General features: G+C 49.3%; 2 protein-coding genes across 5 annotated transcripts; both read left to right on the top strand.

Moving 5' to 3' along the window:
• The first annotated feature begins 562 nt into the window (after nucleotides 1-562).
• Nucleotides 563-7,315, top strand: Ldha (lactate dehydrogenase A). Of its 3 annotated transcripts, none has more exons than XM_021655205.2 (8): nucleotides 563-713; nucleotides 2,312-2,461; nucleotides 3,057-3,174; nucleotides 3,428-3,601; nucleotides 3,841-4,014; nucleotides 4,569-4,686; nucleotides 6,321-6,444; nucleotides 6,674-7,315. In XM_021655205.2, the coding sequence occupies exons 2-8, from the start codon at nucleotides 2,336-2,338 to the stop codon at nucleotides 6,836-6,838; spliced, it is 999 nt and encodes a 332-aa protein (XP_021510880.1). In that variant the 5' UTR covers nucleotides 563-713; nucleotides 2,312-2,335; the 3' UTR covers nucleotides 6,839-7,315. The 3 variants fall into 3 exon arrangements, with proteins under 3 accessions (XP_021510880.1, XP_021510881.1, XP_060234687.1); XM_021655206.2 differs by lacking the exon at nucleotides 563-713 and adding an exon at nucleotides 914-1,080; XM_060378704.1 differs by lacking the exons at nucleotides 563-713; nucleotides 6,321-6,444 and having other exon boundaries at nucleotides 4,569-4,663; nucleotides 6,796-7,022.
• Nucleotides 7,316-12,546: 5,231 nt separating this feature from the next.
• On the top strand, nucleotides 12,547-26,255 carry LOC110559675 (L-lactate dehydrogenase C chain). Of its 2 annotated transcripts, XM_021655220.2 has the most exons (7): nucleotides 12,550-12,723; nucleotides 13,318-13,435; nucleotides 15,165-15,338; nucleotides 16,715-16,888; nucleotides 20,824-20,941; nucleotides 22,941-23,064; nucleotides 24,135-26,255. In XM_021655220.2, the coding sequence occupies exons 1-7, from the start codon at nucleotides 12,598-12,600 to the stop codon at nucleotides 24,297-24,299; spliced, it is 999 nt and encodes a 332-aa protein (XP_021510895.1). In that variant the 5' UTR covers nucleotides 12,550-12,597; the 3' UTR covers nucleotides 24,300-26,255. The 2 variants fall into 2 exon arrangements, with proteins under 2 accessions (XP_021510898.1, XP_021510895.1); XM_021655223.2 differs by lacking the exon at nucleotides 24,135-26,255 and having other exon boundaries at nucleotides 12,547-12,723; nucleotides 22,727-23,030.
• The last annotated feature ends 228 nt before the right edge of the window (nucleotides 26,256-26,483 follow it).

The raw sequence follows: 26,483 nt of genomic DNA, 5'->3' as shown, positions 1-26,483 counted from the left end.
TTTTGTGCTGTGCCGAGAACGGGACCCAGGCCTTTGTGCATAGAAAGCGAGTACCCCGGCCGCTCTGGCCCCTCTGTTTATTATAAACTGCACTGTAATGGATAGCAGCACAAGTGCTGGTGGGGTGGGGCGGTGCAGTGTGACCGTAAAGGGTGTTACTCGCAGGAACTCAGGAGCTGGGGCCCCTCTTGGTTTGTGACTTGGACTTGTAGCAAGAGAGAGGCCCTCTGGACATACTGTTACAGGGGACAGACTTTCACGGTGCTGACATGTGCGTTCAGTTTTCACTGAGTTGACTGAGGGCCTGTTGCATGCTAGAAATTGTCCCAGCCACTGGGAACAGCAGCGAACAGAGTGATTAGGGTTTCTACGTGCCCCACATTTTTACGAAAAAGGAAGCGGAGGATCTATGCACTTCGGGCTCGGAGGCCGAGGAGCATGTGGATTTGGCAGCGCCTGGAGGTGTCCCACGTGGTGGGGCCACCTCAGCGGGGCCGCTGGGCTGCGCGCGCGGCCCGGGTCTCAGCGGGGCCCCGCCCGGCCCCGGCCCGGCCTACACGTGGGTTCCCGCACGTCCGCCAGGCTCCCGCTCTGACGTCAGCACCGAGCTTCCATTTAAGGCCCCGCCCACATGCAGCTCAGAGTGCTGGAGCCGCCGACGCCGAGCCCCACCACGCCGCTGCGCACCCCACGCCCCGCATCGTGCACTCTCGGTAAGGCCGGGCGCTCCGCTGCCCCTACCGGGGGCCCTGCCGTGGTGAAGGAGAGGGTGTTCAAGCCCGGGCGCACGTGGGCCACTGCGCTCGGGAACAGGCGCCCCACCCGGCCTGGGGCGGCGAGCCGGGCGGCTGGGGAAGGAGTAGGGGGTGGCTGGCCTGAAGGCTGGGGCCACCGAACAGGTGCAGGAGCGGTGCAAAACTTGAGGTCTGGTTGCCTAAGCTCACGGGCCCGAAAAAGCCTCGGCACGTCCGGGGCGGGGTCTTGGGAGCAGCCGCGCGCCTTGCAGCTTCCATTGCGTGGGCTTGGTGGAGCGGTTGCTTCCTGAGGATTACGAGGCGCTCTTGGCCTATATGCAATCTGGTAAGAGCCTCCTGGCGTGTCTGGGGAGCCGCTGGGTGCGGAAAGGAAGAGGAGAGCCGGGGCCTCTGCGCCCTAGACAGGAGGAGACCTGTAGCAGAGAAGGGTGCGACACCCTCCGGGCGGCGGGTGGGAATCAGGCGAACCCTGACCGAGTGGAGCCCCGAACTGAGGGCTGGGTGAGGCCCGCTCGCTGCCGGAAGAGGCCCACGCCGTGCCTCGGCCTGCAGGAACCTTCCAAGGCCGTCTAGAAATAGCAGGGGTTGTAAGGAGACCCGATCGGTGCTTCGCGGCCCTGGGCTGCTTGCCCGGAGCGATCTTGCCGAATTCTATTGCTCTTTGGAATGATTTCAAAATTAGACGTAGTGCTTGCTGGGAAAGATGGGCTTCTTGGTTCTGGGGGCTCGGGCCCTCTGCAACTGTTACCCATTTCGGAACTGAAGGAATTTCCCAGTAACGGCCTCATCCTGGGCAACTAGGCCCCGCCCTGGCCAGTGAAGGCCGAGGTTCCTGGTATTGGCATTTGAGATCTGACCCTGGCGCCAGGCTAAGGTGGCTGCCAGCCCATCCTGGCGATGCTTGCTTGTGCTTTGGGCTCCAATCGGGGCCGGAGTATGACCCTCCCGGGATCCCATCCATGGCCACCAGCCACTGAACCTATTTCACTACCTTGCGCTGGACTTGCGCACGCGCACGGACTTAACCTGCCTGCCAGTCGTGAGGATCTGGGCTGGTCATAAAACTTGTGGGTTCCTGCGGGGGGGTTGGAGTAGGAAGCAAGGTTGCGCATGCGCGGCCCTCAGCACGTTGCTTTGCCTTAGGGTCGCACACTGGCCGTTATTGGCGCCCTCTGCGCTTGAGTTTTGATACTTCCTGAAGCAACTTGGCGCCCTAGTTACCGTGGGACTCTGGGTGATGAAAAAAGAGTGGGAGGGCAGTTCTCTAAGCGAGTGTGAGGAGAGGCCTTCCCCTTTCGGTTAATCAAAATGAGTGAGTCTTCAGAAGGCTACACTTACACGGAGACCTCGCTAATGTTTCTCCATTTCAAGGTGAGGACCTTCACGTTAAGAGCTAGACCAGACCCTGGCTTTACCTGCTCTATTCTCAGCTTTCCATTTCTGCATTTGCCGCTGAATGGAAAGTAGTCTAAAAGTAGCAAAGTCGGTGTTTTAAAGGGAGGGACTTGATGACCACACTTTGGAGAGGCCACAATGACGCAATATTTCCCCCTTAGGTCCCAAAAGATTCAAACTCCAAGATGACAACCCTCAAGGACCAGCTGATTGTGAATCTTCTTAAGGAAGAGCAGGCCCCCCAGAACAAGATTACAGTGGTGGGGGTTGGTGCTGTTGGCATGGCTTGTGCCATCAGCATCTTAATGAAGGTGAGTGTGGGTCCATGTCACAAGCCCATGCGTGGAGAGGGCATGCCTACATTGTATATAAAACTCTTCAGGTCTGCACATTCAGAGAGCCTTCTGTGAAACATTTTGCAACATAGCGATACTCAAACAGGATTATCCAAAGTATCAGTGTCAAAGGTTATCAGGCCGAGCCCTGTACATCTTTACAGTGCGGGGAAATTCTTGGTTCTCTTGTAGCTCAAACTTGGAACAGTCCTCCTGCCTCGGCTTCCTGAGTGTTGGATTATACCTGTACAACAGCATACCTAGCTTTGCAGAATACAAACCTGGCTTGTATTTATTAAAAAATTGAGGCAACTTTTAAGTCTTGTTTGTCCTATGTCCCTAGTTAGTGAATAACAGCCTCCCACAGGCACTGCTCCAGTGGGGAGCTTGCAGGAGATTGGACTCTGTGGGGCCACTTGGAGGGAAGCAACAGGTCTGAATGACCTGTGTCTGCTTTGAATGTATCCCAACAGAGACTAACTAGCACAACCCTAGGCCTGAAATATGGACAATGCCACACCCTGAAAATACTTAAAATAAGTTTCCATTAACTAAAACTTTTGTCTTTTAGGACTTGGCAGATGAGCTTGCCCTTGTTGATGTCATGGAAGACAAGCTGAAGGGAGAGATGATGGACCTCCAGCATGGCAGCCTCTTCCTTAGAACACCCAAAATTGTCTCTGGCAAAGGTGGGTTGCAGCCAGCTTCTCTTAGTGTTAGACTTAACTTCCTCCTCAGGCCTGAAACTCTGTCACCAGGATTCTGTCTGTCCTTCAAGATAGGTTCTCAGTACAAACCAAAGCTTTGACTGGTAGTCAGGATTCTAAGTCAGCTGTCTTGTGCCAGAGAGGACCTACGGGAGAGAAGATGGAGGGAATGAGGGCAGAGGGCAGAGTAGAATGCAGGGTATGAAGGGACCTTCACTTCTGGTCTTTTCTCTAGACTACAGTGTGACTGCAAACTCCAAGCTGGTCATCATCACCGCAGGGGCCCGTCAGCAAGAGGGAGAGAGCCGGCTCAATTTGGTCCAGCGGAACGTGAACATCTTCAAGTTCATCATTCCCAACGTGGTGAAGTACAGTCCCAACTGCAAGCTGCTCGTGGTTTCCAACCCAGGTGAGGCGGCCGCGGCAGGCGTGCGCAGCCTGTGTTTGCCCTGATGGCAGCATCAAATGCCTCTGAATGGAGGTTAGAATTTTTCCTCATAATCTTGGAGAAGTAACTGAGCTTTTTTAAAATACTTTGAATGATTGAATTAAAGATGTCAACAAAATACTGGTCCATTTTCAACAGTATCAACATCATGTCTTTTGAGTTACCCCATCGAGTAACCCCATTGTTTTTGCTCTTTGTAGTGGACATCTTGACCTACGTGGCTTGGAAAATAAGTGGTTTTCCCAAAAACCGAGTCATTGGGAGTGGATGCAATCTGGACTCCGCTCGGTTCCGTTACCTGATGGGGGAAAGGCTGGGAGTTCACCCCCTAAGCTGTCACGGATGGGTCCTCGGGGAGCACGGAGACTCCAGTGGTGAGTCTTCAGGATCAGATCAGTTTCATTTCTTATGAAAGTTTTCTGGGCATTTCTTTACAGCCCAGCCTTTGTCTTCAGGGTATGAAAAAACAAGCCACCATGCTTGTTCATTCATCTTGGTGCTGGCAGTTGAGCCCAGGACCTTGGGCCACGGTCTGCTGAGCCGTGCCTTCGGCTCTGGACGTGTTGACCATGGTTCTTGGGCTAGCTTCTCATTTACTTCATTTGGCAGTTTATACTTGACTTGAAATGCCTGCCCCTGACAAGGTCAGCCCCGGTGTGAAAAGCCTTTCAGTTGCAGCTGAGAAGGTTATATTTACACTGTTCTCAGAGGTCATTATGACAGGAAAATGCCCCTGAGGTGTGAGTGCTGTCTTTTCACATTGACAGTAAGCATTGCCTACACGTGTCGGGAGATGACAGGAGGTTAGAACACACAATTTCTGGTCCTCTGTAGCCTTGGTAGCCTTCCTCTGCGGGTGAGGCTAGGGAGGGTGGGACACAATTAACTGGCCGTGGAAACAGTAGTGCAAGATGCTTGGTTCTTCCAGTGCCCGTGTGGAGTGGCGTGAATGTGGCCGGCGTCTCCCTGAAGAACCTGAACCCCGAGCTGGGCACGGACGCAGACAAGGAGCACTGGAAGGAGGTTCACAAGCAGGTGGTTGACAGGTGAGGCTTCGTGACCAGCAGCACCGTGGCTGGGAGTCTGTCTAAAAGCTTCTGCCAGCGTTTTCACCGGAGCGCTTTGGATTGCAATTTTTCTTAAGCTTCGTAAATCTTCCTACTATGAACAAAGGACTAAAATTAAAGCAGCACCAAATACAAGCAAGCTGTGCTGCCTCTGGTTGGTTCTTGGTGTCTCCTTGCAGGAATGGAAGGTGACACCTCCTTCCTATCTCAAAAAAAAGTCAGAACTTTAACTTTTTCTTTTTTAACTTTTATTAGTTACACTTTATTTACTTTGTATCCCCGAATAAACCCCTCCCTCCTAATCCCACCCTTCCTCCCCCTTCCTCACACATGCCCCTCCCCAAGTCCCCCTCTCCTTCCTTCTGATCCTAGTCAGTTAGTTCTCATCAGGAGTGGCTGCATTGTCATCTTCTGTGGCCTGGTAAGGCTGCTCCCCCTCTGGGGGAGGTGATCAAAGAGCAGGCCCATCCGTTCACGTTACTATGGAACCCACTTGGGCACTGAACTGCACTGGGCTACATCTGTGCAGGGGTAACTTTGTTGTTTTCAATGACATTTTTATGTGTATGGGTGTTCAGTTTCCATATGTCTTCACCACCTGCATGTAGTATCCATGTCTGGAAGAGGGCAAAGGTATAGGCACCTGTGAGCCGTTTTGTGGGTGCTGAAAGGCTGCCGGTGTTCCAAGCCAGCAAGCCACCTATGCAGCTCCCAGAAATCAGATAATTTGTAATCAAAGCTTTATTTTACCTATCTATATATTGTATATATCTATATTTGGATAATATAGGTATAAATATGATCCAAGAGTTTTCTGTGTATACTAGGCTGGCTGCCTCTGCCTCTAGAGTGCTGGGATTAAAGGTTTGTGCCACCCGGCCAGGCTTTGATTTTTTTTTTTTTAAGGTAAAGGTTAGAATGTTGTGAGTGGACTTTTTTTCCCAGCCTGTCTCGTTTGAGATGGCCTTGAGCCAGCTGTGCTTTATGTAACCCTCCTGGGTTCTGTGTTAGTGACCTTCTGTTGCTATGATAAACCACCACAGCCAAAACAAATGACAAGAGTTTGTGTTGGGCTCCTGGTTCCCAGGGTTAGAGTCCACCCTGGCGGAGCAGAGGTGAGCAGTCAGAGGCAGCCTGCTGCAGCTCATCCCAAATGTACATGAGATGCAGGGACTGGTGCGAGTCTCCCGAAACCTAAAACTCCAGACCTGTGACACACTTGCCTCAGAATGCCTCTTAATCTTCCCCAAACAGCCCTTAACTGGGCACCAAATGTTGGAGGCCCTAGACTTTTGGGGTCATCTCATTCATTGAGGGCAGCACAGATGGGGTGCTTGGACCGGAGCCCGGGGCCTCGTGCATTCTAGGGACAGGATGCGTTGCCAGTCCACTCCCAGTCTTAGCCTTTGAGACATCTCTCCAGCCCTTCCCTATCTCCCTTCTCACAGTTCTGTTGCTGCTAAGGCTCAGTTTTAACAGTCTGTCGATGTATAAGACTCCTGTCCACTTTTTGCCCTGTCTTGGTGGCGTTACTTATTATAAGATGTGTTCAGTACAAACTTTTCCTCATGGCTCCCTGCCCTTAACCCTTTGCCATCCTTCCTATTTGACAGTGCCTATGAAGTGATCAAACTGAAGGGTTACACATCTTGGGCTATTGGCCTCTCTGTGGCCGACTTGGCTGAGAGCATAATGAAGAATCTTAGGCGGGTGCACCCCATTTCCACCATGATTAAGGTAAGAGTGGGGGCTTTTGTTTTATTTTGTCATTTTGGTTTGCTTGTCTTTTTTTGAGGCAAGGGTCTCAGGTAGTGCCTGCTGGCCCAGCCTTGACCTTGTCATATAGACAGCAGGGGTACACAGAGAAACTGTCTAGTGGGGGGTGGGGAAGACTTTATAGTTGTGAAGATCTAAGTCCCTAGAAACCTTAGGATGTAAGACAATGTAATCTCTGTCATTTGCCCAGGGTCTCTATGGGATCAAGGATGATGTCTTCCTCAGTGTCCCTTGCATCCTGGGACAAAATGGAATCTCGGATGTGGTGAAGGTGAATCTGACCCCTGAAGAGGAGGCCCGCCTGAAGAAGAGTGCAGACACGCTCTGGGGGATCCAGAAAGAGCTGCAGTTCTAAAGTCTCCCCAGGTCCTAGCTCTTCACTGTCCAGGCTGCAGCAGGGTCTATGGAGACACTGTCTCCTCCATCTGAGCTGTGGCTAGTGCCATTGTGGTGTGGGGAAACCTCAGTTCCCACAGCTCTACCCTGATGCTGAGTGGTACTTGTGTAGTGGTAACCTGGTTAGTGTGACAGTCCACTGTCCCCAAGACACACTGCCAATTGTGTATGACCCAGGAGCCTGCTGAGTCACTGCTGCGCACCCTCCCCAGACCTGCCGAGGCCGGCGAGTTCCCAGTTAGCCGCAACCTGGCTCCAGTGTGTGAGTCCGTTACGCATATCTTGTTCATAAGGGTTCTAAAGAATATTACTTAGTATATTATATGTGTCTTAGTGTGCATTGCAGTGTTGTGTAAAATAGGATGTGCGTGCGGATGATGTACCAGCTACCCAAGTGTCATGCCAATGAAAATACCAAATAAACCTTGAACAGTGATTGCCCTCCTCACTTACTAAAGTAAAGTTGCCCTGCGCAGGTGGAGAACTGGGAGTCAGAGACTCCGTGTTCGGGGAGTGTCATAGTCATTGTTGTAATGCTGAAAAGAAACACCGTGACCACAGCAGCTCCTACAAAAGAAGACGTTTAATTGGGTTCAGAGATCCATTATGGCTGGAAGCTGCTGGGGGCTGAAACCCCAAAGGCATCCCTCAGTGACACTTCCTCCAAGGCCACACCTACTCCCTAAGCATTCAAATAAGAGTCTTTGGGGGCTCTTTTTATTCAACCACAGTGAGGAACCATATCTGGCTATTAGGAAGACATCTCTTGACCTTCCTATTTTTTTTTCAGGGTATTTCTGGTTTTTTAACAAATATGTGAGTAGGGCTGGAGAGATGGCTCAAGGGTACTAACATTTGGTGTTCTTCCAAAGGTCCTGAGTTCAATTCCCAGCAACCACATGGTGGCCCATAACCATCTGGTGTGCAGGCAGAATGTTGTGTAGGTAATATTTTTGAAAATGTGTCGGTATTTTGCCTGAATGTAGGTCTGTGTCTTTGGAACTGTAGTTTGCATGATTGTGAGTGCAACAGGTATCTTGATCCAACTCTCCATCCTTTCTAGGTACAATTTGAGCTATAGAGAGCTAAGACAGCAGCACTGAAAATTGTATTGGAAGAGAGGTACGGACAACAGACCAGGGCTATGTGGAAAGTTGGTCTCAAAATTAATGAAAATTTTTTTTAAAGATTTATTACGTATACAATATTGTGCTGCGTATACACCTGCAGGCCAGAAGAGGGCACCAGATCTCAAATGGTTGTGAGCCACCAAGTGGTGGCGGTCTTAGAGTAGGGCCTGGACAGGAGGAGACGCCTCCACAGGCCCACGCTGCCCTTCCTCTTGGACTACATGGTCTGGCAGACCTGATGGATCTTGAGGTGTCAGATAGGGATGCCCTTTGGAGCCTTTGGCAGACCCCTAAACGTGGATCATGGAGACCTTTGGGATTTTGGAACAAGGCTCTACCATCATCTGCAGGCAGCAGAGTTCGTGGCCTGTTACTGGGCCTTAGCGGAGAATGAAGTTTGACAATAGGCCAGGAAGTTACCATGTGACCTGAGCTCCCTGTCCTGAGCTGGGTGTTCTCTGACTCACCAAGTCATAAAATAGCACACCTGTGGCCGCAATTATCAATTAGAAGTGGTGTGTGATCAGGCCCTAGCAGGTTTCAAAAGCACGTTAAATGTCTGGCTTCTGCTCCTGTTTCAAAGCCTTCTGATGCCAAGCATGCACCTCATGGGGTGTGCCCTATGATTGGTTGATAGCTGAAGAGAAGACTGAGGCCTAGTTTACCGATGATGGTTCTGCATGTGATGCAGGCACCGGAAGTGGACAGCCCTGAAAGACCAGCCAAGGGAAGTCTTCAGGCAGAGCACATGATCATATGTTTTGTTTGAAAGGAGAAATGATCAATGTGTAAATTGTTCACTGACTGTGGGCTGTGGCGCATGAGCTGGCTTTATGGTCAGGGGCTTGGAAAGAAAAGATTGCAACACTGAGGAAGGCATCTGGGGAGACATATGGATCACTACAAGTGGAAGAATGTGAAGATACTTAAACAAATGCTGAAAGGTGATGTTGCAGAGGAGAAGGTCAACAATCAAGTAGATAGGATGACCCACTCTGTAGACATTCCATGTCTCCCCAGCCGCTGTCACCGCCCAGCGGGCCCATAAACAGTGGCCATGGTGGCAGGATGGGGTGGGCTTGACAACTCGGACTTGCACTCACTGAGGCTGACAGCTGCGGTTGCTTCTGGGTGCCAGGTCTGCCAACAGTGGAGACCAGCCACCAAGGCACACGGTTCTCTGGGGTGGCCATCTGGCAGGTCCCAGGTTGACTACACTGGACCCCTTTCTTCATGGAAAGGACAGTTGTCTTTACTGGCAAGATTATTCTGCTTATGGATTTGCCTTCCCTACACATAATACTTGTGGCAAAACCACCATCTGTGGACATAATGCCTTCTCATCGCTGCTTTTGACCAAGAAACCCAGTTCACAGCCAGAGAAGTGCAACTGTGTGCTCAGGCTCACAGAGTCCACGGGTCTACTGAGTTCCCTGACCGTCTAAAGCAGACGGCCTGGTATAAGTGGAATGGCCCTTTGAAGACACAGCAAGAGTGCTAACGATTAGGTGGCAGCAGCCTGGAGGGTGGAGAAGGGTTCTCTGGCACGACGTATGTTTGAGTCAGCATCTATATGTCACAGCTTCTCCCATACCCAGGATGCACAGATCCAGGAATTAAGGGGTGTAAAAAGAAGTGGTTCCCTCACCATCACCCCTAGTGACTCAGCAGGAGTTTTTTCCTCCTGTTCCTAAGACCTAAGTTCTGAAGGCCTAGAAGTTTTGGGTTCAGATGAGGAGTCCTGCCAAGAGACACAGCAAACATTCCCTTGAGGTGAAAGCTCATCTCCATTCCCCCACCACTGCCACTTTGGGCTTCAAATGGCTTAAGCCATTAGGCTAAGAAAGGAATAGGAGTTAGGAGGGGGATTGATCCAAATGACCAAGAAAAAAATGAGACTGCTTCTCCACAGTGGAGGTAAGGAAGACTATGTCAGAATTGCAGGAGATCCCTTAGCACACCCCCAGTCTGTGGGTCGAGACACCTTTGGCAAACCTTTATCTCCAAAAATATTTACAATACAATTCCTATCAGTAGCAAAATTACAGTTGTGAAGCAGCAATGAAATAATTTTATGGGTGGGGTCACCATCACACGAGGAGCTGTATGACGGGGTCTCAGCATTAGGAAGGTTGAGAGCCATGTTAGGGTGTCTGTCTGTGCCACCACATCCTGTGATTAAAGCCTACCCCGGGCAGGATGACAGTCCCACAATGAAGGTGTGGACCTTCCTCCAAGAAAAACAGCCCAGACAAGCTGAGGGCGGAGGAAATGCAGAAGGGATAGCAGAGGGAGTTACGGGAGCCAGCTGAGGCCACATGGCCAGTTGCCGAGATGAGGGGGACAGCTGGCATGACACTCTGTCCTACTTTAAGAACATGTTTGTGCGACAGTCACATTTGCTAAACCACCCTTTCAGGCCTGTCATGGAATGTAACATTGATGGAGACCAAATCAGCGGCAAAGAGCTGGAATTACCACATTTTAACTACAAGACACTGAAACACCAATCATTCCTAAGGGGACTTTGCCACCATGATGCACTCTAAAGTATATAACGGTCTGTGGCTGTATGTGAGATAGTTAGGTAGACCTGGTTGCTGTTTTCAGTTGAAAATCAATCATGACATAAGCTGGGTTGTGCGTGCCAGGCAGTGGCGGCACACGCCTTTGATCCCAGCAGTCAGGAGGCAGAGGCAGGTGGAGCTCTGAGTTTGAGGACAGCCTGGTCGACAGAGTGCAGGACAGCCAGGGCCACACACAGAGAAACCGTGCTTCAAAAAACAAAACAAACAAAGAAGATGTGGTTGAGTGTTAACAAGGGGTGGAGGTGGACTTGTGATGGCTAATTGCGGTTGTCAACTTGACTGAACCTGGAATCTGCTAAAACCCACGCTATTGGGCACTGCTATGAGGGGCTTTTCTTAATCACGTTGCTCAGAGCACCCTACGTCTCAGCAGCCCCCTCCGGTAGCAGCCCAATTAAAGGACCTGAAAGGAGGAGACAGGTCTGTCTGCTTGCCCTCAGCCTACTGGCAAGTTCTCTTGTTCTGTTGCTGCAGCGTCCCCTCACCAAAATTAGAACCAGCTTCCTCAGGATTCCAACACGGACTGGATTCTCTAGTCTGGTGATTCTGTTTCTTTACAACAGTGGGTCTCCACCTTCGGTGAAGGTGAACCTTTAACACAGCTCCTCATGTTGTGGTCACCCCTGCAGGCACAAAATTATTCTGTTGCTACTTCATAACTGTAATTTTGCTACTGTAATGAATCATAACATCTGATTTGCAACACCCCCAAAATGGTGGCGACCCACAGGCTGAGAACCACTGCTTTAAGGAACCCTGACTGACACTCTGTGTGTGCGAGAGGCACCCAGTTCCCCTGAACTGGAGTTACATAGTGTGTGTGCAGGGAGGAGGACATCAGGTGTCAGCCACCCTGTCTTCAGACCTCACCAGTCATAGCTAACACGGCTAACTAGGGAGCTGCAGGGAGCCTGTCTCGGACTGAACCGACGGCGCGTAGAGCCACTCGGAGCTTTTACCTGTGTGTGGGGATCCAACTCAAGTCCTCACGCTTGCCTTGCACGCACTTCACCAGCTGAGCTATCTCCTCAGACCAGTAGTTATTTAAACCCCTAAAAACAGCCGAGTGGTGATGTCCCACGTCTCTAATCCCAGGCAGAAGCAGGAGGATCTCTGAGTCCTGGCTGGGCTACAGAGTGAACTCCAGGACAGGCAGGCCTACACAGAGATACCGTCTCCAAAACAAAACAAAAAGCAAACATACAGACATGCTCCCCCTGCCCCCCCCCCAAATGCCCAAAAACAGATGTAAGGGAACCGGCCTGGGGTATGTGGCTCAAAGTTCTGCAGAAAGGCAGCGCAGTTAATGCCAGGGCCTTCCAGGAGGCGCTTCCCAAGCTAGCTGCCATCTACTATGTGCGCTGGGAGCATGCAAACCTCCCACAGAAGGCCTTGGAAAACTGGAGTCCATCTCCCAGGCCCTGGGCGCGCGCACCAAGGTGCCTGAGCAGCAGAGGGCGGAGCTTGCACGCTGACGTAGAGTCTGAGGCGTTCCTTGTTCGTTACAAAGTTAGGCTTCTGAGGCTAACGGAGGTACTGGTCTCAGACCTGAACCTTCTGCATCCTCAGAGGTAGAGGGCAGCACCTATTTGTGAAGGGAAGCTTCTGTGGGCCTGTGGTGCTGAGGAGGGGAGGAGCCTGCTGCAGGGAGGGAGGAGCCTGCTGCAGGGAGGAAGGGGCTTGTCTCCTCAGTTGCCTCCTTCCGCCTATGCGCCTATGCCAGGCTGCCCTTAGACCAGCATTCCAGCTAAGGAACTTTTGGGCTTCATAGACCCTGTGCTCCTAGACAGGTATGGTGACACAGGCCTGGAATCTCAGCACTCTGATTGGCTGAGGCAGTTGGATTGCTGTGGGTTCAAGGCTAGCCTAGACTTCCTGGCCAGCCCTAGATACACTGTGGAACCCGGCCTCAGCTCCGCTCCGCACCAAAAGAGAGTTGTTTGATGTCTTGACCGCAGAGGTGGGTGTCCACTGAATTTCCTCCTGTTTTCAGGCTCAGCATGTCCACTGTCAAGGAACAGCTAATTCAGAACATAACTCAGGAAGACAAAGCCTCCCGCTGTAAGATCACTGTGGTGGGAGTTGGAAATGTCGGCATGGCGTGCGCTATCAGTATCTTACTGAAGGTAAGGCGTTAAAGGAGATCAAAGGAGCTCTTTTAGGTTAGGGTGGCCCGGCTGCTCCCTTAATGCCACTACACACGTGCTGCATGTGCAACACACACACACACACACACACACGAAAATAAAAAATATAATCTCTAAAAAGTTGTAAAGGTACAATTCTACAAAATTCTTACGATTTTGTAAAGGAAAAGCAGTTGATACTTTCTCCTCCCTTCTTCTGTTAACTCGGACTTCTAGTCACTTGTGCATATTCAGCAACTATATTTTTGTATCTTTTTTCCTAATTAAAAAAGACAAGATTCTCTGGGTGGTCATGGCTGCACATGTCTTTAATCCCAGCACTCAGGAGGCAGAGGCAGGTGAGTTCAAGGCCAGCCTGGTCTACAGCGTGAACTCCAGGACAGCCAAGGCTACACAGAGAAACGCTGTTTTGCAAAAACAAAAACAAACCAAGAGCCCTACAAGATTCCTTTGGTTATAAAGTGGCCATATAAAAACTCGGACTCAAGGCCTCCCCCGCAGGGCAGGCACTTTGCTAGCTCAGCTCCACACTCAGCCCCGGACACGGTATTCACAGCTTCTGTGTGTTTTCAGGACTTGGCTGATGAGCTTGCCCTTGTTGATGCTGACGCGGACAAGCTGAAGGGGGAGGCCCTGGATCTTCTGCACGGCAGCCTTTTCTTTAGCACTTCAAAGATCGTCTATGGAAACGGTTAGCTTTGGTTTTGTAGCGTTGCTTGTAGAGCTTTGTGGGAAGCGCTGACGTTTTATGTGTAATATCTGGACAATTTGTAATCCCAGCACTTGGGAGGTGGAGGCAGGAGGAAGATCAAACTCAGCTACACACTGAGTTTGAGGCCAGCCTGGGCTACATGTGACCTGTCTCAAAAAATAGAAAAGGTAATTAGTTTTACCAAATTGACTTCAATAAGTATATAATTAAAAAATCACTGTTAACAGGACATAGAATTTAATTGTATCTATGTGTCATTTTAATACAACAATCCTGTTCACTTATTTTGAGATGGAATCTTACTCTTTGGCCATGGTGGGCCTGGAACTCACACAAACAGGACAGCTTCTGCCTCCTAAGGACCAGATTAAAGGTGTGTGCTACCAAGCCCAGAATAAAAGCTTAATTCATTAACTGTTTTTGTTTTGAAACAGAGTGAGTCTGTGTGGCCTTGGCTCACTCTGTAGACCAGGCTGGCCTCAAACCCACAGAGATCCGCCTGCCTCTGCCTCCTGGGTGTTGGGATTAAAGGCGTGTACTACCACACTTGGCAAGCTTTTTTCCTTTTAAAAATGTTAAATTACAGTTGGGCGAGTTTTGGAAGACAGAAAAGACAGAACTCCTTGGGAGATGGCGAGGCAGCCCAGTGGTGGAGAACACTACTGCTCCTTTTGAGGATCTGTGTGTGCTCGCCAGCACCCACCCCATGACTCACAAGCACATGTAATTCTAATACCAGGAGATGGAGGTCCTCCTCCAGACCGCGCAGACTCTGCACATGAGTGGCGCAGAAAATAGCAAGAGAACGGTCTCAACATGACTGGCCCTCAAGGTAGCTGCTTAATCTAAAAGTGTCTTAGAAAGGCACTGCAAACATTTCATACTGACTCAAACATGTCAATGTCCCTAAAATTTGATGATCTATCTCTCTATTCTCTACCTCCTTACTTATCTATATTATTACTATTTTGTTTTTTGAGATAGGATTTCTCTGTGTAACTCTAGCTGTCCTGGAACCTGCTCTATGTGTGCTCTGCGGCACACACACACACACACACACACACACACACACACAAATAAGAAAATAAATGATATGTGTAAGAGTACTTAGAGTAGCTGCTAATTGAAAAGTATCTAATGTTTAATAATGCTAAGCAAACATTGTGTCACTGGAGTTGGATATAGAGGGTGAAATAATTTACAGACTGATAATTCCATTTAGGAAGTATAAGTTGTTTCTTTTCTCGTATGGATTAAGATCTAACTTATTTGTAATATCAAATATGGGTCCTTATAATTAGAATCTATTGTTGCCTTTAGAGTCCTAAAACAGACATGGAAATTCTCAGAATTCTAAGCTTCTAATTCATTTGTATACTCTGAAAAGCCCAAGTGTTGGGGATGTGGTTCAGGGATGGTGCTGCCCTGGGTTCAGGCCCAACAGCACATAAAAGCAAACACCGAAGCCGGAGAGCTGCTGGTCTCTTGCCCTGGTCTTACTGACAAATAGGAATGTGGGTTGAAAGGGATGGCAGATGAGGAAGTGGCCATGTGAAAGCTGGCAAGCGGCAACAAGCCTTGTGTGGCTTATGCAAGACGCTGCAGTGTAGGGAGTCTGAGTTCTTCAAACCCAGCAGAACGGGATAGACACTCAAGGCCTAGTGGTCGGCACTCCTGATGGAAACACTGTCTTCTATTTCCTCCTTAGATTACAGTGTATCTGCCAACTCCAAATTAGTTATCATCACAGCCGGTGCAAGGCAGGTAGTGGGAGAGACGCGCCTTGACCTGGTCCAGCGAAATGTTGTTATCATGAAATCCATCGTTCCTGGCATAGTCCAAAACAGTCCCGACTGTAAAATAATGATTGTCTCCAACCCAGGTAAGGAGCCCCCGCTGAATGATGACTGGTCTGTGGTTTATAACCACTCTGTTTTAAAGGTCACTAAGGTTGCATTTGTGGGTAAGAAGCTTTGGTCACCCCACATCTGCCATGCTGTGAGTTTGGTGGATGCCACCACAGTAAGATCTGGAGTAGCTCTGGCACCTCTGAAGGCTGTGTGGTCATTTGCTGTTCATCCCTCCTCCTACCGCTTCACTCGCTTCCTGGAGCTTCATAAAACAAAAAACAAGGCAGAAAACAGTAGTGAAGCAAACTTTTCTACGTAGCCCCTTTACAGTGCAATTATTTTGGTTTCATTTCCGTCTGGGATGTGTAAGGCATTTTGCTCCTTTGCATTGCTGGAGTCTCCTGTTTATGTTTCTGTGTGTGATGCGCTGCTCGGATCAAAGGTGTGTACCGCCACCACCCAGCATGGTTTTTCCATCTTTCCTGCCTCCCTCCTTCCCTCCTTGCCTGGGCATGTCTTCAGTACCCAGCTCAGCAGCTTACGGCTGTGCCTTAGCCATCACTTCCGGCTTGCTCAGAGTTTCAACCGCAAAGCAGAGTTGACAGGATCTTTCTGTACTGCACACACACCCCCGCAGGCCATCCTGGCTGCGTCCAGAACGATGTATTCTAGGTTACACCTTGAGAGCGGAGGTGAGGATGCGGCAATGGAGAGCAGAAATCCAGAAGGTTAAAGAAGTGTCTGACCTGTTCGTTATTAAATTTGCAGAAAAGCAGAAAAGCCCATAGAGTCTCTAAGAAGATGTTTTAAGATTCTATTAGTGAATTAGTTCTTATTAATTTTTATTTACCTTTATTTTATGTGCATTGGTGTTTTGCCTGCATGTACACCTGTGTGAGAGTGTCACATCTTGGAATTACAGACAGTTGTGAGCTGCCATGTGTGTGTGTGCTGGGATTTGAACCTTGGTCCTCTGGAAGAGCTGCCAGTGCCTTTAACCACTGAGCCATCTCTCTAGCCCTGTGAATGATTTAATATTAAAAAAAACAACAACAACAAAAAAAAAAAACACACCTGAGTGTGCCTACCTTCTAAATTCACTGTACTTTGAACTCTAATGAATCTGCATTTGACTCCAAGACAATTTATCTGTTTAGAAAAGCAACTGTGAAGGGAAACTGCTGGGGCTGGAGCGATGGCTCAGAGGTTAAGAGCGCCATCTGTTCTTCCAAAGGTCCCGAGTTCAATTCCCAGCACAGCCATCTATAATGTGATCTGATGCCCCTTCTGGCATGCAGGTGTACTTGCAGATAGAGCACCCATACATAAAGTACATATATCTTGGGAGAGAGAGAGAGACTGCTTTGGACCTTCCTCAAACACCGTTTGGCATTGCTGTTCTTCCTAGTGGATATTCTGACGTATGTGGCTTGGAAGATAAGTGGCCTCCCTCCAACGCGTGTGATTGGCAGTGGCTGTAACCTCGACTCTGCCCGTTTCCGTTACCTGATTGGGGAGAAGCTGGGCGTCCACCCTTCAAGCTGCCACGGCTGGGTTCTTGGAGAGCACGGAGACTCCAGTGGTGAGTGTGAGCCCAGCTGCGGTGTAAGCGCCCTTCCCAGTCCCTGCCGACAGGGCTGCATGAGGTTCATTCGGTTACTTTCTTTGGTGTATGTTTTTTTGTTTCTATGTTTTTTCAGAATCTTTTACTCGATCTAGGCATGGTAGTGTCTACCTGGAATCCTGGAAGTTCAGAGGTGGAAACAGGAGGCTAGCTCTAGGGCAGCCTGGGCTACAAACACCAACAATCCATTTTCTGCCGCATAATTATGCACACTGAGAGGACCTGAGGCACATGGGCGTGACATAGTGGTCAAGTCAGTGTCATTGGCTTTGTGGCCACCTCCTGAATCTGTCATTTCTCTGTGGGAGAACACTAAAACCTGGCTAGTTTGAGATAGGCAATACTTCAAAAGTATTTTATTATTTCAAATTGTGCACACTATGTGTGTCTCTGTGTGGGTATGTGCACCTGGTGTCTGCGGAGGCCAGAGGTGGTGTATCCCCAGAATCAGAGTTACAGGCTGTTGTGAGTGGCCTGATGTAAGTGCTGGGAATTGAACCCAGGCCCTCCAGAAAAAACAGCTGTTTTAACCACGGAGCCATCTGTCCAGCCAGAGACCACACTTGTCTTTTTTCAAGGACAGGTTTCCTGACTCCCAGGCTGGCCCTGACCTGCCTCTGTAGCCGAGGATGACCGTGAGGTTTGCTCCCCCTCTGCCTCTGCCCCCAAAGCACTCTCTTACCAGTGAACTGTCCCCAGCCTGAGAGCACTAAATTGCTGGCTACTCTGTGAGCGCACGAGCACTTGCCGTGCACACAGCGAGGTCTGTGAGCTGCCCCTCATGTCCCTCTTCTCCTTCCTTCCCAGGATCTCAAAACCTCCCTTCTCTACTTTCCCACATCAGGTTTTTTAGACTTTTTATTTATTTATATTTTGTTCATTTATATATTTTGTTTTTTCCAGACAGGGTTTCTCTGTGTAGCCCTGGCTGTCCTGGACTCCCTGTAGACCAGGCTGGCCTTGAACTCACAGAGATCCTCCTGCCTCTGCCTCCCAGGTGCTGGGCTCACAGGTGTGCGCCCCTGCGCCTGGCTGACCTCATATTTAAATGACATGATTTCCTGTGCGTGGCTGTATTGCTCACCACAACTCCCTGTTCCGCTCACATTATCATAAAGGACAAGATGGGACTCTCTTGAGGCTGAGCACTATTGCACCACACAAACACGCACGCGCACGCGCGCACAGAGCACCTTTTCAGCTCTGATGGACTTGTCTCTGATTGCAAGTCTTGGGGGTCCGTGCTCTGCTGTGCTGAGCACGGCGGGCAGCTCTTGTCTTCCATAGACTGACCTCGTTTCTTCGGCTGTGTTCCATGCCCAGTCATGGGATGCTGGATCAGACAGTAATTCCAGTTCCGTGTCGTTTTCCACCCACGGATGTACGGACTCTGTTCCCATCAACAGGGCTTGAGTGTCCCCTTTCCCACAGCCTTGCCTGGCATTTTTTTTATCTCCTATCTTTTGACAATAGTCACTCTAATTAGGGACAGAGGATCTCATTGTGAGTTTGTTGTATCTTTAGCTTGTTTTTGCTTTGTTTTGAGCAAAGGATTCATTCTGTAGCCCAGGCTGACCCGGAACCCACTGTGTAGCCCAGGCTGCCCTCTTCACCGTGTCAAGCATGACTCTGATCCTGGAGGCTGAGGTGACCCTCATGCCTCAGTCTCCCAAGTGCCGAGATTACAGGAGGAGCCACAGCAGCTGACTCCCATGGCTCTGATTTACACTGCCATCTTCAGTGACGCGTCATTTTCCTGTTGGCTGTTTATGCACCCTTTTCACAGATGTGCAAGTTCAAATCTGACCCCTTACGGACAGGTGCATTGTTCTTGTCGCTGACACGTTTGAGTTCGTTATAGTTTATGAAATTTGAGCCCTTTATCAGATCTGATCTGTTACTTACAGGTATTTTCTTCTGCTCTATGGTTCATCCACTCTGTTATTTATTGATATACTCCCAGTTAGTTTATTTTTGGAGGGGATGTTTGGGGTGTTTGTGTGTGTGTGTGTGTGTGTGTGTGTGTGTGTGCATGTGTGTGCATGTGTGCGTGCGTGCGCGTGCGCATGCAGAGGTGCTGGTGCACGTGTGTGCAGGCTCAAAGCTGATGTCAGGCATCTCTTCCCACCGCTTTCCACCTTAAATATTGTGAGTCAAGTTCTCCCACTGAACTTGGTGCTCTGCCAATCTCACTGGCCTACATAGCCCGCTTGCCCGGGATGCCCTGTCTCTGCTCTCTCGTCTACATGAAGGTGTTTGGGTTTCATCCCGTTCCTTAGAGAGTTTGTCTGAGAGTCTGCGAGGCTGCTTGCTTCTCTTCAGCTCTGTCCCTGTGGGAAGTGTGGTGTTGGTGGGCAGCTCTTTCTTCTCTGATTGATAGCGTGCTTCTTGGTAATCCTTGTCTTTGTAGATTCCACATTTGTATATTGCTTTAAAATGCCTCCTGTTCCGCAGTTACAAATACTTCAACTATGTGTTTTCTAATATTATTTCTTGTAATTTCCCTTTCTGTCCAATTAAAACTTATCTTGGGAGCTGGAGAGATGGCTCGGCAATTAAGAGCACTTGTTCCTTGCCACCTGTAACTGCAGCTTCAGAGGACCTGAAACTCTCTTCAGGGCCCTGCTGGCCCTTATGTGTACAAGCCTACACACAGACACTTGTGTGCACCTAAGGAAGAAGCACAAAATACAAACAAGCAAAAATAATAAATCTTAAAAAAAAAAAACCAAGAGAATCCCTAATATCTTGTTTTTCTCTATGATGTGAGATAGCATCCTACATTAAAATACAAACCAGAAATTCATCGGGGTGTGGTGGTGAACACTTGTGATGCCAGCACTTAGGAGCTGAGGCAGGAAGCCCAGGGATTTGCAGACATCCTCAGGTACACAGGAAGTTCAACACCTCCCACCACCATAGTCCAGGGGTGGTGATGTATGCCTAAAATCTAATAATTTGGGGGTGGGGGTATGAGTGGAGGCAAGGGGATTTGGAATTTGAGGCCATCTTTGGCTACACATTGAGTTACATGACACCCTGACTTAAAACAAAGAACAAACCTGCAGTCGTCACTAACCAGGTATGGTAACTCTGCTTGCCACCCATCACTCGGGGCAAAGGCAGGAAGACTTGAATCTGAAGAGAGCCGGGGCCTAACAGAGCAGAATCTCCACCGCTGTCCCCACAACAGAGCACCCCAGCAATGGACTCCAGCAAAAGTTGCGCCTGTTTTTAAACTCTACTTTATTTGGCTTGTTTAAGCCTCTACCTCTCTTCCACCAACCCTTTAACCCTAGGTGAGAGAGAGAGACAGTTAGTGGGGAGAGGGGGCACAGACCCCTTGACTTCTCCCGGCTGTCTAGGGTGGATGGGTTCTTTTGGGTGGGGAGAGGGGGCGCAGACCCCTTGACTTGTCCCAGCTGTCTAGGGTGGATGGGTTCTTTTGGGTGGGGAGAGGGGGCGCAGACCCCCTGACTTGTCCCGGCTGTCTAGGGTGGATGGGTTCTTTTGGTGATACACCAACGGTCTGTCAACAGCTGACACAGCAAAGCAGTCTTCTCCAAGCCGCCATGAAATGTCTCTCTTCGTCACCTCCAAGCTGCCACACCTTCTTTTTCTGGGCTCTCCTATTTATATCCCTCAGAGTCCTAGAACTTCTCCATGCTGCAAGAGGCAGGCCATTACCAGCTGGCGAGTCCATGCCCTGCAGGAGGGAGTTATCAGCTGTGGACAAACTAAAGCCCAAACTAAAATCCCACAGTTGGGATTGAAACAAGTAGATATTTATGTAAAATAACTAAGTTTTAAAAGCAACCCAAACGTCCATTACAAGCAACTGACGCAGTCTTGGAAGAGACGCTCACGCGAGAGGTGACTTTGTGTTTCTTCAGTGCCCCTGTGGAGTGGCGTGAATGTCGCTGGTGTGCCGCTGAAGTCGTTGAACCCAGCTTTAGGAACTGACTCAGACAAGGAACAGTGGAAAAAGGTCCACAACCAGGTAGTGGAAAGGTAACAGTCGTTACGTGATTTTTCAGTTCCCTAATAATCAGTATTAAGAGTACATTTTGCTCCTGGTGGTGGCACACAACTTTAATTCCAGCCCTCGGGAGCCACAGGCAGGCTGAGCTCGGTGAGTTCAAGACCAGCCTAGTCTATAGAGGGAGTTCCAGCAACGCTACACGGGGAAACCTTGTCTCAGAAACCAAAACCAACCAACGAAACAAAAAACAAGCAAACAAAAACCAACAAATTTTGCAGTTGGCTGGAGAGCTGGGCTCAGTGGTTGAGCGTGCTGGCTGCTCTTCCAGAGGACTTGGGTTGGATTCCCAGCACCACATGGTGGCTTACAGCCATCTTAACACCAGTCCCAGGAGATCTGCTGCCCTCTTCTGGCTTCTGTGGGAACCAGGCACACATGTGGTACACAGACATACATGCAGGCAAACACCCATGTGCATAGAATCAACAAATAAAAATGGAAAAAGACTAAATGTTCCCTACAGAACATCTGGAGCTGCTCTTGGCTTCCAGGGTCACCCTGGTGTCTACCAGCCCGTCAGCCTGTGAGGCCTGAGCGGTCCCGCTGCTGGCAGTTTGTCTGCGGCACCTCTCTAAACCTTGAGCTTTTACTTTGGTGCATTTTCTCCTGCGTTTCCCTGCTGAACTTAACCGATTTCATATATGTGTGTGTATATCTGAGACAGGGCATTAGTATATAGTCCAGGCTGGCCTTCACTCAGCTTTTCCATCTCCAGCCATCTAAGTGTTGGGATTGAAAGTATATACCACCACACCAGGCCTGTACCAGGGGTTGTCTATGGTCAGAGAGCTGTCTATAGTGACTTTCTAGGTAATCAGAAGCTGTGCTTGTATATTTAAGCAGCAATAAAATATTAAAAGTTAATTCCACCTTGTGGTGCATATGTCCTAGTATTCTGACTTGATGATAAAATATGAACTGATTCTCGTTTTGTTCTTTGTTTTGAGACAGTGTCTCCCTGTGTAGATTGGGCTGCTCTAGAACTCTGAGATCTGCTTGCCTTTTCCTCAGGAGTGCTGGGATTAAAGGCATTTGCTGCCATGCCCAGCATTGAATCAATTCTTATTTAAAGTGAAATTGGTGGTTGGTCTAATGCTAATTACTGGCTAATTATGCAAGCTCTGGTTCCTGCCAGCCCCGATACACTCATCCTTGTTTGTTTAAACCTGCCTAAAATGTTACACCTGATTGAATCATTAAATGGCCTATACCTGGGCAGGGCAGAATAGGGTAGGCATGGCAAAGGTTTCCGGGCTTCAGAGAGAATCACAGGAGACAGGTGGACTGGAAGGGAAGAAGGAGGAGGAGGCTGGGGTGGGTTAGCCTGTAGAAAAAAGCCACATGGGGCCGGGAGAAAGGACTCCAGTAATGGCGTAGAAAGGCCCAGATGAAAAATAAAAGCAAGTACCATGGAATTCTGGATGGAAGGTAGACCAGATGAGGATTAAGGCATTGGATGGGGCTGGGAGATGGATGGTGAGGATATTGAGACAGTGTAGGTGAAGTATCTGCCCCGCCCAAGGGAGATAAGGCAGTTATAAATGTAACAGGTTCTGTGGCTTCTTGTTTGCGGTAGCAGGTTAGATGATACCGCCGTGACAATCTTAGGGCTGATAATGAACATTACATAGCCCAACTGTCCTCTCATGTATTCACTACATCAGAGTGAATAATTTTAGGAGACTTTTTTATGAGACATTTTATGAGACTTATTTACTTGGGATAGGATCTTACTGTGTCTCTGGTTGGCCCAGAACTTACTATGTGGACAGGCTGTGCTGGAACTCACCTGTGACCCACCACGTGTGGCGCAGACCTACCTGAAAGATTGTAAGCTCGTAAACACCTCTAGAGGAACTGTCAGCGGCATGGCACGGACACGTGGGTGCTTCGGAAGGGCGTGAGAGCGGCAGTGTGTCTTGGAGTTGACAACGCATGAATTCGATTTTCTTCCTTGTGCAATTGCAGCGGCTATGAGGTCCTTCGGCTCAAGGGCTACACCTCCTGGGCGATTGGGCTGTCTGTGACAGATCTGGCCGGGTCGATGCTGAAGAACCTACGGAGGGTGCACCCAGTGTCGACGCTGGTTAAGGTATGCCTGGAGGAAATGCTCATTCACCCTCCCTGGCCACTGGTAAGGTCGAGTGTGAGGTCACCTCAGAGAGGCAGGTGGCAGGGTGGTTCCTGTGGGAGGAAGTATGGGAAGAACGCAGGAGTGGGGAGCTGCAGAGGGCACGAGGCTCTGGGCATGTATGAGGAGTTGGGATGCACTGGCAGAATCTAGAGACCTCCCCTGACCCTCAGTGTTCATACATGACACGTCCGACCAAAGCTCTTCCATTGCCTTGCCACAAGCCCAGCCTCGGCCATGCAGGGGTGAGGGGAAAGGGTGGGCAGCTGGGGAGAGGTCACTGGGTGTCTTCATCCCCCAGGGGCGCTGGTGTGACAGTTGGTGTGGGGCAGCAGATGCTGGTGTGTGCAGGCAGATAGGATCATTGGATAGATGATTGGATAGAACAGTGTCTCACAGCCATTTCTGTAGCCTTGGCTTTGACTATGGAAGTGGAAAGACTGTTGGGTCATTGGCCGGAGTTCCACGGCTGAGTACTGTAAGCGGCTGCAGGTCTCATGTCTCTGTACAGCCTGGGAGTCCCACGGTGCAATTCCAGGAAAGCTGGCAGTTTAGGGGTCCAGAAGAGCAGGGATACAACCGAAGGTCTTATCCTCACATACTAACCTGGGCTTGTTAGAGTGACCCCCAGCTCCTCCAGGGCTTCACCTCTTCGTGCTTGAGAAACTCATGTGTAGCAACTGGTGTCCAGGTGGTGCGGGTAGTGCTCTTGTTACAGGTACGAAGCACGGGCTCCCTGGTCACCAGCTCCCTTAGCCTTTACTGTGCCCTAGTGTGCTGGCCAGGTAGGAAGGTCACCTGAAGACAGCTAACCCTTTAGACATCAAGATGATCTGTTGAGGGATGAAGGGGATCTTGTCTTTCCCTGGTCCCCTTGAAGACCTTAGGCTGATGGTCCAGGATAAAGAGGGCTCTCAGCTCGCCCAGCTCACTGCCTTGTGCATAGCTCTGCCGGGCATTTTTTTTTTTATCCTCAAGATTTCTTGCATAGTTGCAAGGGAACCAAATAATGATGTGACCTTGTGTTTCAGGGCTTATATGGGATAAAGGAAGAAATCTTCCTCAGTGTCCCTTGTATCTTGGGACGAAACGGTGTTACCGACATTGTGAAGGTGAACTTGAACCCCGAGGAGGAGAGCCTTCTCAGGAAGAGTGCAGAAACCCTCTGGAATGTCCAGAAGGACCTGAAATTGTGACGCCTACACACCGAACTTTTTAACAGATACATGATTGCGTATTTCACATTTCAACTGTTTCCACATAATAGAGAAGTAAATAAAATATTGGAAACCTATGACATCACATCAGTTTCAAAATTAGAAAATAAATGTCAAAGATGCATCTCCCCTTCCTGTTCTATATAGCTCTGGCTGGCCTCAAAACAGGATCTGCTAGTCTCCCAGTGCGGAGATTAAAGGCATCCACCACCATGTCTGGCTGAAATCTCTGCCTTTTATAAACCCTTTGTCTATCAACGGAAATTATGTCAAGGAACCAATGAGTGAGTAGTGATAACTGAGCACGTGTGATAACCCTGAACTCACAAAACAAACTACTTCTTCCAGTTCTGTTTGACTGTGTTCTCTCGTCTTTGATCTGTTGCGATGCCATATTCACATTGTTTCATTAGTTCCCATCTCTCTATATAAACTGTTTTCTAAATAAAAGATCATTTATACCAAGGGCCTGGAGATAATGGCTCAGCCATTCCCAGAACTTGCTGCCCTTCTGGAGGACTCTGGTTCGATTTTTCACCCCCACTTTGTTGCTGACACCTTCCATAGATACACATATTGGTGAAATGTTCAGACACAGAACTAATAAAGCTTTTTAAGAACGACCATAAGCCGGTGGTGGCAGTGGCACGCTCAGGAGACACAGGCAGATCTCTGAGTTGGAGCCAGCCTGGTCTACAGCGTAACTTCCAAGACAGCCAATGCTACACAGAGAAACCTTGTCTAGAAAAACCAAAAATGGTAAGACCATATCAGAAGAAAATCAGCTCAACGTTTGAAGTGGGGTAGAGCTGGGTGTGGCGATGCCAGCGCCCAGGAGGCAGGGGACTCGGGCGCAGCAGACCACTCCTGTGTTGCTGTGCAGTGTGGGACTCTGTCCATGAGCCAGAGCTCAGGGTGCATCAACTAGTGATGCTGATTAAGGCGACACAGCAGTTGCCTCCACGTCCAGGATGGGAATGAGCGTGCTGTTCCTCATCAACACTCGCAAGCCATTTCCTTGAGTCCAATTTGAGGCAGATATTAGAAATATGCAAAAAACCAAATGCAAGGTGACATACTGATAGGACAGGACTCCTCAGGAAACAAGATACCTGTGTTCTAGGGCTGTTTGTATAGCAACAATGGTTGAAGAGGAGGCCTGGAATTCAGAGACAAACGGGCTGTTAAGAGCACCCAGGTTTAGTTCCTAGCACCTATATAGTGGTTCACGACTGGCTATAGCTCCAGTTCTGGGGGACTGCATGCCCTTGTTGGGAGCCGCTGTTCTAGCAGCTGCTTTGATATTTAAATCTCAGCGGAAAGACTGGTTTTACCAGGCCTTCACTGAAGTCAGGGAAGAATTTCCAAGTCCATCTTTTGTTTGTGACAGCAGGTGGGACAGCTTGTCAAAATCACACCTCTTGTTTCAACTCCTTATGAATTTAACCCATTGTTCTGAGCTGTTTTTACTCTGGCTTAAAAGCAGTCTGAAATAAAGCCAGGCGGCTGGTCCAGTCTACTCTCCACTGGAGACTCTCAGAAAGGTCCCATGTGTTGTGTGTTAGTTTATTAATTTTAGTCCTCGCTCCCAACTCAAGAACCATTCGACTCTGCTAGTGGGCTCCGGCACTTTCTTAGCCACTTGCAAGCACATTTAAAAAAAAAAAAAATTGTTTTTTAAAAAGGAGGCCATGACTTTGTGAGAGTGAAAGAATAAAGTCCTAGCATAATGCTGACCCTGCTCACAGTCTGCCTTCCCGCCTTCCCGGTTCCGGGTACGTGACTTAACTACGGCTTTGTTCAAACCACCCAATCAGACCCCTGTAACTATGCTTCTCGCTTCTGTAACCGCGCCTCCTGCTCCCGAGCCCTATAAAAACCCGTCACCCCAACCGAGAGGCGCGCAAGTCCTCCGATAGGCTTGGTCGCCCAGGGTACCCGTGTATCAAAATAAACCTCTTGCGGCTTGCATCCGAAGGCTGGTCTCGCTGTTCCTTGGGAAGCGGGGTCTCCCCGTCTAGATAGGCTCATGGGAGTCTTTCAAGAGAACCAGTAGGGAGTGTAAAAGGGAGAATGAAAAATAATGTAACTGAGTTTTATTAAATCCTTCTGACTTCCACAGGCACCAGTCACACACATGGTACATACACATACATACATATA

Source organism: Meriones unguiculatus, chromosome 1, assembly GCF_030254825.1.
Source record: "Meriones unguiculatus strain TT.TT164.6M chromosome 1, Bangor_MerUng_6.1, whole genome shotgun sequence".
NCBI lineage: Eukaryota > Metazoa > Chordata > Mammalia > Rodentia > Muridae > Meriones > Meriones unguiculatus.
This window is presented reverse-complemented; position numbering and strand designations above follow the sequence as displayed.